The 15,309-nt window shown below is 48.5% G+C and overlaps 1 protein-coding gene across 1 annotated transcript in view; it reads right to left on the reverse strand.

The window, feature by feature from the left end:
* Window positions 1–14,960, reverse strand: part of IL22RA2 (interleukin 22 receptor subunit alpha 2) — a 29,985-nt gene extending 15,025 nt beyond the window's left edge. The window contains exons 1-3 of the mRNA XM_004468549.4: window positions 14,549–14,960; window positions 11,297–11,432; window positions 8,555–8,733 (exon numbers count right to left, since the gene is read on the reverse strand). Of these exons, the coding sequence (XP_004468606.2) occupies window positions 8,555–8,733; window positions 11,297–11,432; window positions 14,549–14,609 (376 nt within the window). The 5' untranslated portion in view covers window positions 14,610–14,960. The remainder of the gene's footprint in view (window positions 1–8,554; window positions 8,734–11,296; window positions 11,433–14,548) is intronic.
* Window positions 14,961–15,309: the final 349 nt, after the last annotated feature.

Genomic DNA, 15,309 nt, shown 5'->3' on the forward strand with positions numbered 1-15,309 from the left:
ACAAAGTCAGATGTAAACTATCAGGCTTATCTCTCTTTCTGGGCTGCAGGACCCTCTGTGTATATTCTCTGTATCTACTTCCATGTATTCTTGATTGAGTGTCTGTTTATATAGCCTACCAAGGGGGGCAGAGACTCAATCCTGCATGCCCTAATGATGTGGTCAAATGAAAGCCCTAATCTTAGTATAATTTAATCAAAGTCATCTCAGCTGAATCTAATACAATCAAGGGCTATCACACTCAGAGGAACAGACCAGTTTACAAACATAATCAATATCTCCTCTTTGGAATTCATCAATAATATCAAACTGCCACAGGGCATATATGAAAAACCCACAGTAAATATCATACTTAATGGTGAAAGACTGAAAGCTTTCTCTCTAAGATCAATAAAAAGATTAAGATGCACACGGTCACCCTGTTATTCAACATTGTATTGGGAGATCTTGCCAGAGCTATTAGGCAAGAAAAATAAGTAAAGGTATCCAAATTAGAAAGGAAAAACTAAAATTTTCCATATTTGCAGATAACATGATCATGTATACAGAAAATCCTGAAAAATCTATAGGAAATGCCTAGTGCAAATAAATGAATTCAGCAAAGTACAGGGTAAAAGATCAACACCCAAAAACCATTAGTGTTTTTATATACTAGTAATGAATAACTGTAAGAAGAAATCAAGAAAAAATTCCATTTACAATAACAAATAAAAGAATCAAATATGCAGGAATACATCTAAACAAGGATGTAAAGAAGTTGTGCACAGAAAACTACAAATCATCACTTTTAAAAAATCAAGAAAGATCTAAGTAAATGGAAAGATATTCCATGTTCATGGATTGGAAGACTATTATTAAGATGTCAATCCTACCCAAAGCAATGTACAGATTCAATACACTCCCAATCAAAATTCCAACAGCCTTCTTTGCAGAAATGGAAAAGTCAATCACCAAGTTTATTTGGAAAGGTATTGGGCCCTGAATAGCCAAAGCTATCTTGAAAAAGAAGTACAAAGTTGCAGGACTCACATTTCCCGATCTTAAAAGTTATTACAGGAAGCAGATGTGGCTCAAGCAGTTGAGCACTGCCTCCCACATAGGAGGTCCTGGGTTTGGTTCCTGATGCCTCCTAAAGAAAAACAAGCAAACAGATGAGGTAACATAGGGGAGTCTATGTGACTCAGTGGTTGAGTGCCAGCCTCCTTCATACAAGGTCCCAGGTTCAATGCCCAGATCTCGTTTAAAAAAAAAAAAAAGTAATCAAAACAGTGTGGTTCTGGCACAAGGACAGACATGTAGACTAATGAAATCAAATAGAGAGCTCAGAAATCAGCCCTCATACTTATGGCCAATTGATTTTTGACAAGGGGGCAAAGACCACTCAATTAGGAAAGAATAGTCTCTTCAACAAAGGGTGCTAGGAAAACTGAATCTCCATTTGCAAAAGAATGCAGATGGACTCCTACCTCAGATCATATGCAAAAATCAATTTCAAATGGATAAAAGACCTAAACATATGAGCCAGAATGATCAAACACTTAGAAGAAAACATAGGGAAACATCTTCAGGATCTTATGTTAGGCAAAAGTTTCTTAGACTTTACACCCAAAGCACAAGCAACAAAAGAAAAAAAAAATAGCTAAATGGGACTTCATCAAAATTAAAAACTTTTGTGCCCAAAGGACTTTATCATGAAACATGATAACCTAAAAATGGAAGAAAATAATAGGAAACCACATAACTTATAATGATTTAACATACAGAATATATAAAGAAATCCTTCAACTCAATAAAAAAAGACAAACAACCCAATTTAAAAATGAACAAAAGACGACTAGACATTTCTCCAAGGTTATACAAATAGTCAAAAAGCACATGAAAAAATCTTTAGCCATTAGGGAAATGCAAATCAAAACAACAGTAAGGTACCATTTCACACCCACTAGAATGGCTTCTATTAAAAAATGGAAAATTACAAGTGTTGGGCAGGATTTATAGATATAAGAACAGTCATTCATTGCTGGTGGGAATGTAATTTTCCCAGCCACTGTGGAAGTCACAGCAGCCACTGTGGAAGACAGTTTGGCAGTTCCTCAGAAAGTTGTATTTACCATATGACCTGACAATCCCACTTCTAGGTATTTAAATAAAAGAATTTAAAGCAGGGATTCAAACAGATATTTTTACACTGATGTCCAGAGCAGCCTTATTCACAATTGCCAAAAGATGGAAGCAACCGAGTGTCCATTAACAGATGAATGGATAAACAAAATGTGTACACAATGTAATGTTATTCAACTATAAAAAAGAATGAAGTTCTGATACATGCAACAAAGTGGGCGAATCTTGAAGACATGTTGTCTGAAATAAGACAGACAAAAAAGGACAAATATTGTATGAACTCACTGATACTATATAATTAGAATCAGCAATCTCATAAAGAGAATATAGGTTACTAGAGGGTGGGGCAGGTATAGGGAACAGGGAGTTAAGGCTTAAAATGTACAGAGTTTCTATTTGCACAATGGAAAGTTTTGGTAATGGATAGTGGCGATGGTAGCATAACATTGTGAATGTAATTAACAGCACTGAATTACATATTTGAATGTGGTTAAAAAGGAAAATTTTAGGTTATTTATATGTTTCTAGAACAAAAATGAAAAAAATACATGGAACTGCATGACAATGATCCCTAAGTTAAACTATGGATTATAGTTAATAGTAAAATCATAAAAATGTGCTATCATCAACTGTAGCAAATGTACCATACCAATGCAAGGTGTTGAAAATAGGGTGGTTTATGGAAACCTTATATTTTATGCTTGATTGCTCTGTAAACCCACAACTTCTCTAATTAAAAAAAAAAAGTTTCTTCCCTACTCAGGTATCTTTTCTGGAATTTCCTCAATACACGGTTTCACTCAACCCTCCCTTTCTTGAGTCACGCAACCTCTTTCCCTGGGCAACCTTATCGCTGCCCGTGGCACCACAAGCCCATGACTCATACATTTGTGTCTCTAACAGGGACTTACCTTTGAGCCCTGGATCTGTACAGACATATTGCTTGTGATGTCTCAAAGGCACCTTAAAGTCTACATGTTCAAAATCCATCCCATGGTCTCCATTCCCCCGTCTCAGTGACTAATCCTGGTACATAATTCAGAGACTTCGAGGTCATCTTTGATGTCTCCTTCGTCCTTACCACTGTACCCAGCATAACACCAAGACCAATGTTTCCCATTAAATGGCCCTTCTGTAATAACTTTTCAGTATCCTTTCCATTATCCTAATTAAAGCCCAAATCCTGTCTCCCATAGACTATTACAGTAACCTCCTAACTCACTCACCTGCAGCCCATCAGTTCTTTCTGACCTGTACCCCCAAATACAGCCAAAATAACTCTTTCAAAGTACAAGTCTGACCATGCAACCTGATTAAAATTACATTTTTCAGGTGGAATTAACTCCTTCATGGAAGATTCTTGTCCCTGGCAAGCCTCTCCAGTCCCACCCCATTGCCTACTCCCTCTTGTCTGCTTTTTTTTTTCCACAAGACCAGTTGTCTTTGAGTCTTTTAGGAAATAGGTGTCATGTTTCCTCCTGCCCAAGGGCCTTCACGAATGTAGTTCATTTTGCTGGAATGCTCCCCTCTCCCCTCTCTCTCTAGTTAGCTCCCATTTACCTTTACCGTCAGCTCACGGGCCCTTAGCTCAGGGATGCTTCTCCTGACCTCCCGATTAGGTCCATCCCTGGCCAGGCTCTCAGCGCTGTACATTTCCTTTTGTGCCTTCTGTCACAGTTCTCATTACTCATTTGCTTTAAGATTGTTTTATTAATATCTGTCTTCCTCCACTAAACAGAAAGCTCTATAGAGAAAGAGACTTCTTTATGCCTGCTCTGCTAGCTCCTTTATCCTCAGGACCTAATATTAGGCCTGGAACAGTAAATATTTGTGGAATGACTAAAGAGGCCTGGTGATTATTGAATCTGATCTCAGCCCCCTCCATTGGAAAATCAGGCCTACTCCAAAAGCATATACTGAATTCTAATAAAGATGTTCTGAGGTCAGATAAAGCTGAATTCTTATGAACCTCAAATGCTGCCTTTAACTTACAAGGGTGTTTTTTGTTTGTTTGTCTTTTAAAATCTTATTTTGGCTCTGGATACACAAAAGAAACCAGAACTTCTTAGCCTAAGATAACACCCTGCAGTGAAGAAATCTCCCTTACATGAACTGATGCATCCATTTGGCTCATTAAGCCCATGTCACAAACTCTAAGAACATGATGTCCTAATACCCTAAAAATGTAGTTTTCAAAACACATTCTTCAGGAAGCCTCAGGAGCTGACCCAGGAGAGAAAGAAGCAGGAGGCTGAGGACACAGCCAAGAGGGCTGGGCTCCCTATTGCTAAAACAGAGTAGCTCCAATTCTAACTATTTTATGGACTGGGCTTCTTGCTCCTCTAAAAAGAGCTCCTTGCACCTAAAAAGGTCTTTTAAAGATCACTGCCTGAGGATTTTTGTTTGTTTTTGAAAGAGACGGTCATATAGAAAGAGCACAAATCCTTCTTAACTCAGCAATATCCCAAGTCAAAGAGAACTGAGACTAAATCCCCCACGTCCCAGCCAGTGTCTGCGGTTATTCTTACTCACTAACCTAATGGATCAGACTGGAGGGTGCTTTGTCTGATAAATAAATCTGAAGTTGACCCAAATTTCAATTGACTACAGTAATCACACAATTGTCAAACATTCCGTTCTCTGGAGTATGCAGTTTTCTTTTCTCCCACTGGAGAACTGTTGGTTGTGTGCATTGGGTTTGAATCACAAGTTATTCCAAGAGCCGATTCATTTGCTAGACTCCATGCCACCTTCCTTGTGATTGGAGAGTTGGACAACTAAAATGACTTTTTCTGAACTCCAAGACAGCTTGCTTTTTGGATGTGATCCAATTGATTTGAGCTAAAGGACACTGCAGCAATGAGACCACCCGCTGAGGTGCGGCGGGAAGGAGGGAATAACACCCAGGTTACACCGTCCATCTTCCCGCACTTTTCCCACAGAGGGACTGTGAACTGGAGAAAGAAAAGTACAGACCTTCAGGACAGCGTGGACCCTGATCTGAGTCGATGACCGCCCTTGAGGAACTTAGAATGCCACTGTGGGAGCTTCCAGGGATCAGATAATCAAAGCAATTATGGCTTGTCCTTTCTCTCAACGAGCTAGAAACAAGGCTGACAAATCCATTCCCATGTTGGTTCCTGATCTGCGGGGTGAAAGGTGTCATGGGATGGAAGGCCAAGGGGAAGCCCATGAGCTTTCTCCTGTGGACAAGATAAATACTCAAAAACAAGACTGCATCCCTGAGCAAACGGCCGAGATCAGTGCACCCAACACACTTTGGAAGATGTTGAGGTAGTGAAAGTTGTCACTTCCCCTTGGATCTCATCTATTTGAATGACATGGAAGAAATGATGCATCTTGAATCACAAAAGGATAATCGAAAATATACTCTAGTGGTGACCTGGTTCTGACTACTATTGGACATAATGTCTTTTTTTTTGGAGTCGATCAGCACAATCTTTGTTCTGCAGCTGTTGATTTGGAGAATGACTTTTTCCTCTCTCTGTCCAATACTTAGAAAGTACCTGAGCAGTCTTCTTTCCCTTGGCTTTCATTGCTGGCCTGGTTCTCTGTCACACACAGTCTACCAAGTCCTTGATCTTCTTCCCATAGGATATCATGCTGAACCACTAAATTGATCACGTGAAGCTGATGGCCCTTGGTGTGGCCAAAGTTCTAGCTACGTAAATGTTTCCGTAAGATAAATACAAGCAGCGTGGTGGACTTAAATCTCACAACCTTTCAGGGGGTCCACTTACTGAGGGTTTGTTGAGACATCTCTCAATGGGAAGATGAGTTGCTTTTTGTACCTGCTACCACTAAGAAATGTTCACTGGGCTGGTCGGGCTTCGGTGGATTTTAGAGGGAATGCACACTCCACTGGGCTGTGCCACCTATTCCCAAGTCACGCATAAAGCTGTGGGCTTTGAGTGGGACTCAGAGGAAGAGACAGACTCTCCACTAGTCCGGGTTGTGATGACACAGCTACACCACAGGACTTTTACCACCCAAAAGATCCAGTGGACTCCAGAAGGTCTGTGGCTAGGCAGGATGCTATAAGGAGGCCATGAAATCCCAGATCAGAGGCCCCTGGGTTTTTGGAGCAATGCACCCCCTTGTACTGGGTCCTCCTAGCAACTGAACACCTGCCTTTGGGATCTCAAGTAATCATGTGACTCGAGCTTCCTACGACAAATGGGGTGTCCTCTGGAATGCCGAGGACAATGCACAGCATGCCAATATTAACTGAAGCTCTGCCTCTGGCAGGCCTTAATATCAAAGCAAGTTACAAAAGTGAGTGTGTTATTCTTTCGGGACACCTACACCTGCGGCCTGACCACCCCTTCCTCCACTGCATTATGGTCTCTTGAGGAGTTCCTTGTGACCAGGTGGCTAAGGAAGAAAGAAAATGAGCCTGGTTTCCAGCAGGTTCTGTGTTACCTGCTGGCATTGTACACACTCAGATGGTGGCAGGAGGTCTTAGAAGACGTATCTGGATCAGCAGGATGTACTTAGATCCAAAACGGGACTATTTTTTGTGTCCATATGAATGCCAGCAAAAGGCACCTACTGAGAGGAAGCTCTGAAAATCTACGTGGAATCAGTGGCAGCCTCTTTCCCATTATCCCATGTTGCTCGATGGGCCCATGAACAAAGTAGCTGTGTGGAAGGGATGGAGGCTGTGCGTAGGCTCACAGGGTGGACATCCTCTTGCCAGGGACGGACCGACCACCAGCACTCTGAACGGCCGGGTTCCCAGTGAGGAAGACCGATGCTGACCCCCACGTGCAGTGCTGGGCTCCAGGGAGTCTCGTCTGCCACCTGGCTCAGGTAGGTTTGTTTTTGGTCTCTTCTAAGAGGGAAGGGGCAAAGACACTAGAACAGACACTTTCTGGTTATGGATTTGCCTCCCCTCCTGAAAAATGCATTTGTTAGCACTTCCCTCTGTGTACGCTGTGAATGCCTTGTTCACCAACCCAGCACCCAATACATTGCTGTGACAAAGGAACTAAGCTAATGTGGATGAAGTGAAGAAGGCTTCGTACCCACAGGAATATGTGAGCAATAAATAAATAGATATGTTAGTGAATGAATGAATAAATATTGACCATACAAAACATTAACAACAAATCTTGTGGGCTTAATATACAGATAGAATAAAACTACATGGCAAGAATAATGCAGAAAGTGGACGGGCTAAATAGAGCCATAGATTGTCTAAAGTTATAGCTCTGCTGGGGAAGCAGTAATATTTTATATTAGACTACAATCAGTCAAGATGCACATCATAATCTCTCAAACATTAAAAGAATATGATAAAAAAACTATAGCAAGCAGAGAAAGACATGACAGAATAATTTTTGAAATTGATTAATTAAAACAAGGCAAGAAAGGAGAAAAACGATCATAACATGGGTGGGTAAAATAAAAACCAGATACAAGATAAAGCCCAAATTTATCAGTAATTACATAAGATGTAAACTGAGTAAATACGCCAATTAAAAGACTAAATTTGCTTTAGATTAAAAAAAACAAACCCACCAAATGCTGTTTATAAGAGCTTATGCCTTATGTATAAGCTCAAAAAGAAGGTCACAAGAAGGTATAAAGTAAAATGATAAACGTAATACACAATGAAAATGCCACCAAGAAAATTTGTATAGTCATAATAATATCTAAGTAGACTTCAAGGAAAATTTTAAGGAAATAATTTATAGGGAGGATTCCATCATTTAAAAGGGGTACATGTGCCTTGTGAGAAGTCTTGGAGAAATCACTCTTGGTTGGGTAAGGCGTGTGCAACTCATGGAGGAAGGCTCCTCTATGCCACCCACACACCTGGACTGCTGATCATCATCTGACTGGATCTGTTATTTTGTGGTGAATCAAGCCCCATCCCAGTACTGAAGGCAGCAGAGAATAAGAACATAGAAGCCAGCCGGAAGTCACTGGGATCCAACCAAGCAAGGAGCTCAGCCCCCAGCCCAAACTCGAATGGGCCCAGCAGAGAGCAGTGCAGAGAATTCTGGTGAGACATAGAGCTCACCATCACCCAGGGCTGCAGTGGATGACGAGAAAGAGGGAACGAGGCTCAAGAACGGATGCTCAAGAAAGAATGCACAAACTGATTGACAGCTTCAGCGTGAAAGGATAAGAGCCACAGAAAATCGAGAAGGGAACCACCCAGTAGAAAGCAGCCTGAAGCGGGAGACTATTCAATGGACAGACCGATTCGTCACGGGCCTCCCGGAGGCGGAGGGGGCTGGAGAGGAGCTTCTGGGGGCTGTGGATGCAGAGTGGGTGAGGAGACGGACGGAAGGCTCTTTGAAAATGTGGATTTAGTAGTTACGGTGGATGTGATAGATCTGGCTCAAGACCGGGCTTTCCAAGTGCAACAAGAGCAAAGACGGGGGAGCTGGCTGGAACTCACTTTCCCACCAGGGGGTGAAGCGCTGCGTGGTGCTCCAGCCTGAGAGGACCCCGGCCGAGGCCGTCCTCACCCTCGCGTAGTAGGGCTCCTGCACGGCCGAGGTCTCGTTGGTGAGGTCACACAGCAGGGCGCGGATGCCCCAGCAGGCCTCTTTATTGTGCCACTGTCTCTGTCCGTACCTGCAGAAGGGAAAAGACAGAGATCTGAGTTTCCACCGGAGGAGCCCACCGTTTTTTCAGCCTATTAATTTTTTAGGCTAATCGAGACCTGTCCTTTTGATACTGGAACTCCTTGGAACCTGGTGGCTACTCTTTCCTTTTTTCCCCCCATATTTGTATGTTATTTATTTATTTATTTATTTATTTATTTATATGATGCTTGGTTTATAAGTTTTTTTTACACTTTTTAAAATTAAAGTTAATAGATGATAAAGAATGTCACACCAAAAAACATAAAGAAACATAAAAATAAATAAGAGGTTCCCACACACCCCACTCCCCATGCCCCCACCACACCATCCTTTAAACTGTACTTTTTTGAAGATACATACACCACAGGAGGTTCCCATACCCCACCCCCACCCCACTCCTCCCACACCAACAACCTCCTCCATCGCCGAGGCACGCGCCTGTCAAAAAGTGCTTGTCACTCAGAGCGCTTGCTGCTGACAGATAAACTCAGCCCTAACCACCTCCCAGCTGTGGATGTTTTTGTTTTTTGTTGTTTGTTTGGGTTTTTTCCCCCCAGTGCTTAATGAAGAGCTTTTCTCTGGCGAGGGGACCAGCGCCCACTTCTGAGAAGCCCCCGCAGCTCCGGGAGCCCAGCTCTGAGGCTTCCACACTTCCCAGCGGGCTCGGGAGGGACGCGGCCGGCTCTGAGGAGCTGCTCCCCGTTTCCCCTCAGGTGATGCTTCCCCCACGCTCACGGTTGCTTCTTCATGGAAAACCGAGTAGGGGCTGCGGCGAGCTCTTCGTAGGGAAGGCTGCTGTTAGAGCAGGGGAGAGGCAGGGGTCCGAGGAGAAGACGGGGAGGCAAAGAGGGCCAGAGGCCGCTCTGGCCCGAGGGGAGGGGGGACCAACAGGAGGAGGGAAGAGCGCCTGCACCCACCAGACTCAAGTCACAGCAAATGCAGGAGGGGCTGGTGGGGAGCTGGGGCTGGGGAGAAAGCCTTCCCAGGCATTCGCATAGGCCTGCGCCTCCAGCTTTCTAACCAGGCGTGACGGGGGACACTGCTGGGGCCCGCACTCTGTAAACCACCTGACGACGGCAGTTTCGTTAGATCAGAATATATAGTTAAAGCCTAATGAACAACCTATTTTGAGCCCAGTTTGATGTTTTTCAGATGTTCTTTCTTGAGGAGACGTTGCTTTGCCAGCTGAATTTAGCTACCATGTCTGGCTTCTCTTGTTAACGCGCTACTTCATTTTTTGTCCTATCCCAGATGGGACAGATACTCACATCAGAGCCACGAGAGCTGGAAGGACCCTAAGGAAAAGAGCTCCAAAAGATACATTTGCATCGTGCTGGGAAAATACCATATAGACCGGGATGGATCAGGGTATTTTGGGATCTGAAGTTTATACAAGGTTGGGAGCTCTTTTTAAGAAAAAGAATTATAAGTATAAAATTCTTGGACGAGGCCCTGAGGTTTATGCTTTATTACCTCCCTGGTAGAACAGCCGCTAATCCATTTATTAGGGAATTTGGGACCGATTGATACTTCCTAACCTGAAGTTAGACTTCCTAAATGCCAGAAGCATCCCCCGGGATGCACAAATCTAGTTTTGGATTGGGGAAATAGTTATTGTAATGATTTGTAAATCTTATAGTTGACAACATAAAGTATTTAGAGAAAAGTAGCCGCAGTTAAAGACCAAGAACTTTCTGGGGGCTATCCCCTCTGAGGTCAGTGAGAGGCTAATTAACAGGAGACCCTAACCCAGCCCTACCCCTTCCTGGAGAGGCATTTGAACATCCTTGCCACAGGGAGTCACTTATGGAATGAAATTGTAGTTTTGGTCCCTTTCTGCATCGGATTTTCTGAATTTCCAATGAAAAACCAAGAGAGCTGAACCGTGACGCCTCCCCTCTTGTTCAGTCAGCATCTTGAACGACGTCAGAGCAGGCAGAGCCGAGAACCAAACAAACCGGAAACGAGTGGGTGGGGAGACCCCGCCGTTGCCCTCTGGAGCCTCCAGCCGGGGGCCAGTGCAGGAGTCCGGCGCCCCTGCAGCGGGACAGGCCAGGCGCGCACCCGCGAGGACGCTGCGGCCGCGCGCGGGGTCTGTGTCCACGCTACCCGGAGCCGCCGCGCATTTTCGAAAAGAAAAATGACTTCAAGGCTGAAAGGCTGGATCACACACGCGCACCTGCCACGCGCACCTGCCTGCCTCCCACTCGGCCTTCCCGCTCCCCGCGGCGTGAGCTCACCTGGTCCCTGCTTGTCGCTAACCAACGTCCACGCGACCCACAGGCGCGCGTTGAGAGCCCTTCACGCCAGGCCGGCGGCTGAGCCCGGGAGGCCTCAGAACTGGGTCCCCCGGGACGGGGGTCCCCCCAACAGGCAGCGCACGTCATCGTGAGCTCTGGGTCACCAGGCAGCCTGCAGGCGACAAGCTCTTCTGCCCCTGCCTCTGCTGCTTCTCACGCCTCGTGGCCTGGAAACAGCGGGCTCCTACCCCTGCTGCTAGGGCCCGTGGCCCCGGGGCGCTCTGTCGCCAGCACACAGGCCCGGCTACTTACATTTTGTACTGCACAAAGTAGAGGCTGAGGTCGCCGGCCGGCACCTTCCCAGGCTGCCAGTGCAAAACGTTGTGAAAATTTCGGGACTGAAATTGCACCCGCTGGGGCTTCAGAGGTGCATGGGCTCGCTGGGTTCCTAAAAAAGAAAAGAGAAAGGAAAACATCCCACTTGACAGGGGCCCCGTTGTCACTCGCAGTCATTTTCAATATAATGCCTGCTCGGAGATTCCCTGAGCGTCCGCTGGAAGTGCAGGGGGCGGAGCCGGAGCCCAGAGCCCCCCTTTTCCATCTGCAATGCCACGATTTGGATGTAGGCAAGTGTTTGGGGACCATGGTGCTCTAGCTTGGTTTTTCCAATTGGCAATAATCCTCCACCCCATCCCCCAAGCTGGAGAGGAAGCAAACAGCGGTGAAGAAAGACATTGTCCCCTGCCGCAGGGTGATGGCAAGGGAGGGTCGAGCGCCTTCTCCCCTTGGCCGCTGTCACTGCTCTGGGGCAGCGTCAGGCCTGCGACTGATTTTGGCTCCTGGGCCTTGGCCGGGGCTCAGCTCCCCTTTCTCAGGTTCCTCTCTGGGCCGTGCCTCAGTGTCCCCTCCTCCCACAGCTGACCTGGCCTTTTCCTGCCTTCTGGCCCGCAGCACCCAGCGTCAACTGCTCAGCAGGGTGGGTCCACGCTAACAAGGGAAGCCGCCCCAGACCCCGTGGAGGGCCTGGGGGCCTGGGGAAATCTCGGAGCACCCTCCCCGGTGGATGGGACGAAACCTGATGTAGTCCACTGGGGCAAGAGTCCTTGGGAAAAAAATTATTCCTGGGTCTGATGAGCTGAAGGGGGGCTGGAGAAGGGGAGTCAGGAGGCCGTCCCCTGTTTCCTTTCTGACCTCATCTTCCACCCCCTCTTCTTTCCTCACTTCTCTAAGTGGCTCCTTGCTCTTTCTCCACCTGCCAGGTACCAGCCCACGTAAGGGCTCTTCCCCTTTCCTGGAATGCTCTCCCCCTGGGCTCCCGCGTGGCTCACTTCCTCACCTCCTTCAAGACTTGTCCAACTTCCCCCTTATCGAGGTGGAGGCAGATACTGTAAGCCAATGATCTCAGCTCTAGATTTCAAGATTTGTTATTTTCTAGGGAATGGAGCTGTTTCCTCAGGTGTTCACAGCACAGTTTGTTTTTGTTTTCATTTTTTAGAAGTCCTTCCCTGCTTCAAGTGATGGCACATACTCGGAGAGCATCTGGGGTCACAGTTGATTTTACTCACCAGATCACCGCCTCATCAATGACATTTAGTACATCCAATTCCAGAACTTCTTGGGAGATGACAGACACAATTTCCCTAAAGCTGCCTCAAGTTGATTCGCTGACGATAGGTGCTCAATGCCCCTTCCGCCCTGGGTCTGCGGGTTCTTCCCAGCGCACGGGCATTGGCTCCAGAGGGGCTCCAGCCGCCTTGTTGGGGCTCATCTGCCAGCTCGCCTCCGAGGAAGGCACGGTGGCTGCCTTCCCCTTACAGAATACAGAGCTAGGTCTCGGGCAAGTTCAGGAGCTTGCCCAGCAGCAAGGGTGAAACTGGTTTTGTTCCCAGACAGTCCCCACTTCAGACACACCCCTTACCTGTCCCTCACCTGCCCCTCACCTGCCCCTACCTGCCCCTCACCTACCAAGGAAGCTAAGAGCCAAGCCAAGGGGGACAGGGGCTGATGGACGGGACAGACAGAGAGGCTGAAGGGCATCCTCCTCCTCCTGCCCTCCTCTTACTCCTCCCCTCCCCCTCCTCCTTCTCTCCTCCTCCTTCTCTCCCCCTCCTTCTCTCCCCCTCCTTCCCCTCCTCCCTCTTCCCTTCCTCCCCCTCCTCCCTCCTGCCCTCCTCCTCCTCCTCTTGCCCCTCCCCCTCCCATCCTCCCCTCCTCCTTTCCCTCCTTCTCCTCCCCCCTCCTCCTCTCCTCCTCTCTCCCCCCTCCCCCTCCTCCTCCTCCTGTCCCCCTCCTCCTATCCCCTCCTTTCCCCCTCCTCCTTCCCCTCTCTCCTCTTCTTCCTCCTCCCCCTTCTCCCCCTCTCCTCTTCCTCCTCTTGTCCCTCCCCCTCCCATCCTCCCCCCTCCTCCTTCTCTCCCCCCTCCTTCCCCTCTTCTCCTCCCCCCTCCTCCTTTCCCTCCTCCCCCTCCTCCCCCTCTCCCTCCTCCCCCTCCTCCACCCTTTCCCTCTCCCCCTCCTCCCTCTCTCCTCCTTCTCTCCTCCTCCTTCTCTCTCCCTCCTCATCTCCCCACTCTCCCTCCTTCCCCCTCCTCCTGTTCCCCTCCTCCTCCCCCTCCTTTCCCCCTCCTCCACCCTCTCCTCCTCTCCCTCCTCTTCTTCCTCCTCCCCTCCTCCTCCTCCTCCTCTCCCCCTCCTCCCTCTCCCTCTCCCCTTCCTGCTGCCAGTCGCTGACCATGTACTATAGACCAGGTGCTGTACTTGAAGTTTTACCTCCTACTGAATTCTCACAACTGCCAAATAAAGCATGTGTCTTACGCTCACATTTTACAGATGGGTAAGCTGAGGCTTGAAGAGCTCCTGTATCCCGCCCAAAGCCACAGGCAGGCTGCAGACACAGATGCAGAGGCTCGTTTCAGCAGCACTTGAACTCCTGCCGAGGCGGGCGGAGTGTACTCGGCATTACCGAGGGCCAGCGGCACTGGCTTTTTCCGCGCCAGGCCCGGGGTGCTGCACGCTCTTGGGAAAACTCCCTGAGCCTCTGATGATGAGCAGGACCTGAGTCAACTGCGCCGGCTCCCAGGGCTTGTGAGCAGGGGCTCGGGCTCTGGAATGTTCTCTGTGGTGCCCGCAGCAAACCCCACGTGTCCCTGGTCCCTGCTCTCTGCCAGGCTCTGCCCTGAGGACTGGGCATCTGGGCGCTCACTGGATCCTCACAATGACCCCATTCCACCGAGGAGGAAACTGAGGCCCAGGGAGGGCAAGTAAATCACGCAAGCGGAGGAGAAATTCGGCTCCCAGCAGTTTGGCTGAGGAGGCTGTGCTCCCCGCAAGCCCAGGTGCCCCCGAAGGCAGGGAGAGGGGGCCGCGCTCTCCCACCCCCGCTCGAGCACCTGCTCCTTCACAGGTGCCCATTAGGATGCCCGGAGCCAATCGGACAGCGATGGACCCAGTCGGTCTGGTCATCTGAGTCACAGAAAAAAAGCTGAAGCTGTGACAAAGCCCAGGAGAGAGCCAGTGCCGTTTTTAACAGACCTTGGATCAGGCGACAAAGAATGAGGTGCTTACCTGCCCCGTGGGCCAGGAGGAGACCGAGGAGGACGCCCAGGAAGCCGGCTCTGGGCCTCATGGTCCCCGCTGAGTGGCCGGACACCGCGGTGCCTTTGGTGACAGCACAGCTGGGGGAACAGGGAACTGGAAAACTCCCAGCCCAACGTATGGTCTCCTGGGCTTAACCAAAGCCCGTGGTTCCTGAAGCCGTTTTCGTGACGACGAGGCATTCTTGAATCACTGGCGGCTAGTTAGAAAGTCGCAGCACCTCAAGCCCATTGGGTGCGCGTCGCCTGTCCCTGGCGCTGTCGTGGCTTTGCCAGGGGTGAGAAGGTGCAGCACGGAGCGCAGGCTCCCTGGCAGGGCAGGACATGGTGCCAGGGGCTGCAGGGGACCCAGAAGCAGCTCAGGAGGCCTGAGGGGCACCTGGCGGCAGGATGGGGAGGGCTGCCAGGAGCCAGGTGGTGGCTGGCGGGAAGTCTGTGCTGCGCTTGGCAGTCGCCGCTCTCCAGGTCCTGGCACTGGTCCCCAGCCCCGGGCTCCTCTCCCTTTCTTCCTTTTCCTCCATTCTGTAGTTCTAGGCCATCCCCCTTGGGGACCTCATTCCCTCCCGCCACCCGCTGCTTTTCCAAGGTCCCCTGGACCCTCCTCATTAATGAGGTCCCTTCCTTCTGCTTCCCCCCCACCTCAGGCTCCAAGTCCCTATCTGGATACAGAGTTGAGTCTGTCAAACCAAGTGACTCCTGGAAAGGAGGCAGGTGGAGGGCAAGCCTTCCAGC

Source organism: Dasypus novemcinctus, chromosome 11, assembly GCF_030445035.2.
Source record: "Dasypus novemcinctus isolate mDasNov1 chromosome 11, mDasNov1.1.hap2, whole genome shotgun sequence".
NCBI classification, from domain to species: Eukaryota; Metazoa; Chordata; class Mammalia; order Cingulata; family Dasypodidae; genus Dasypus; species Dasypus novemcinctus.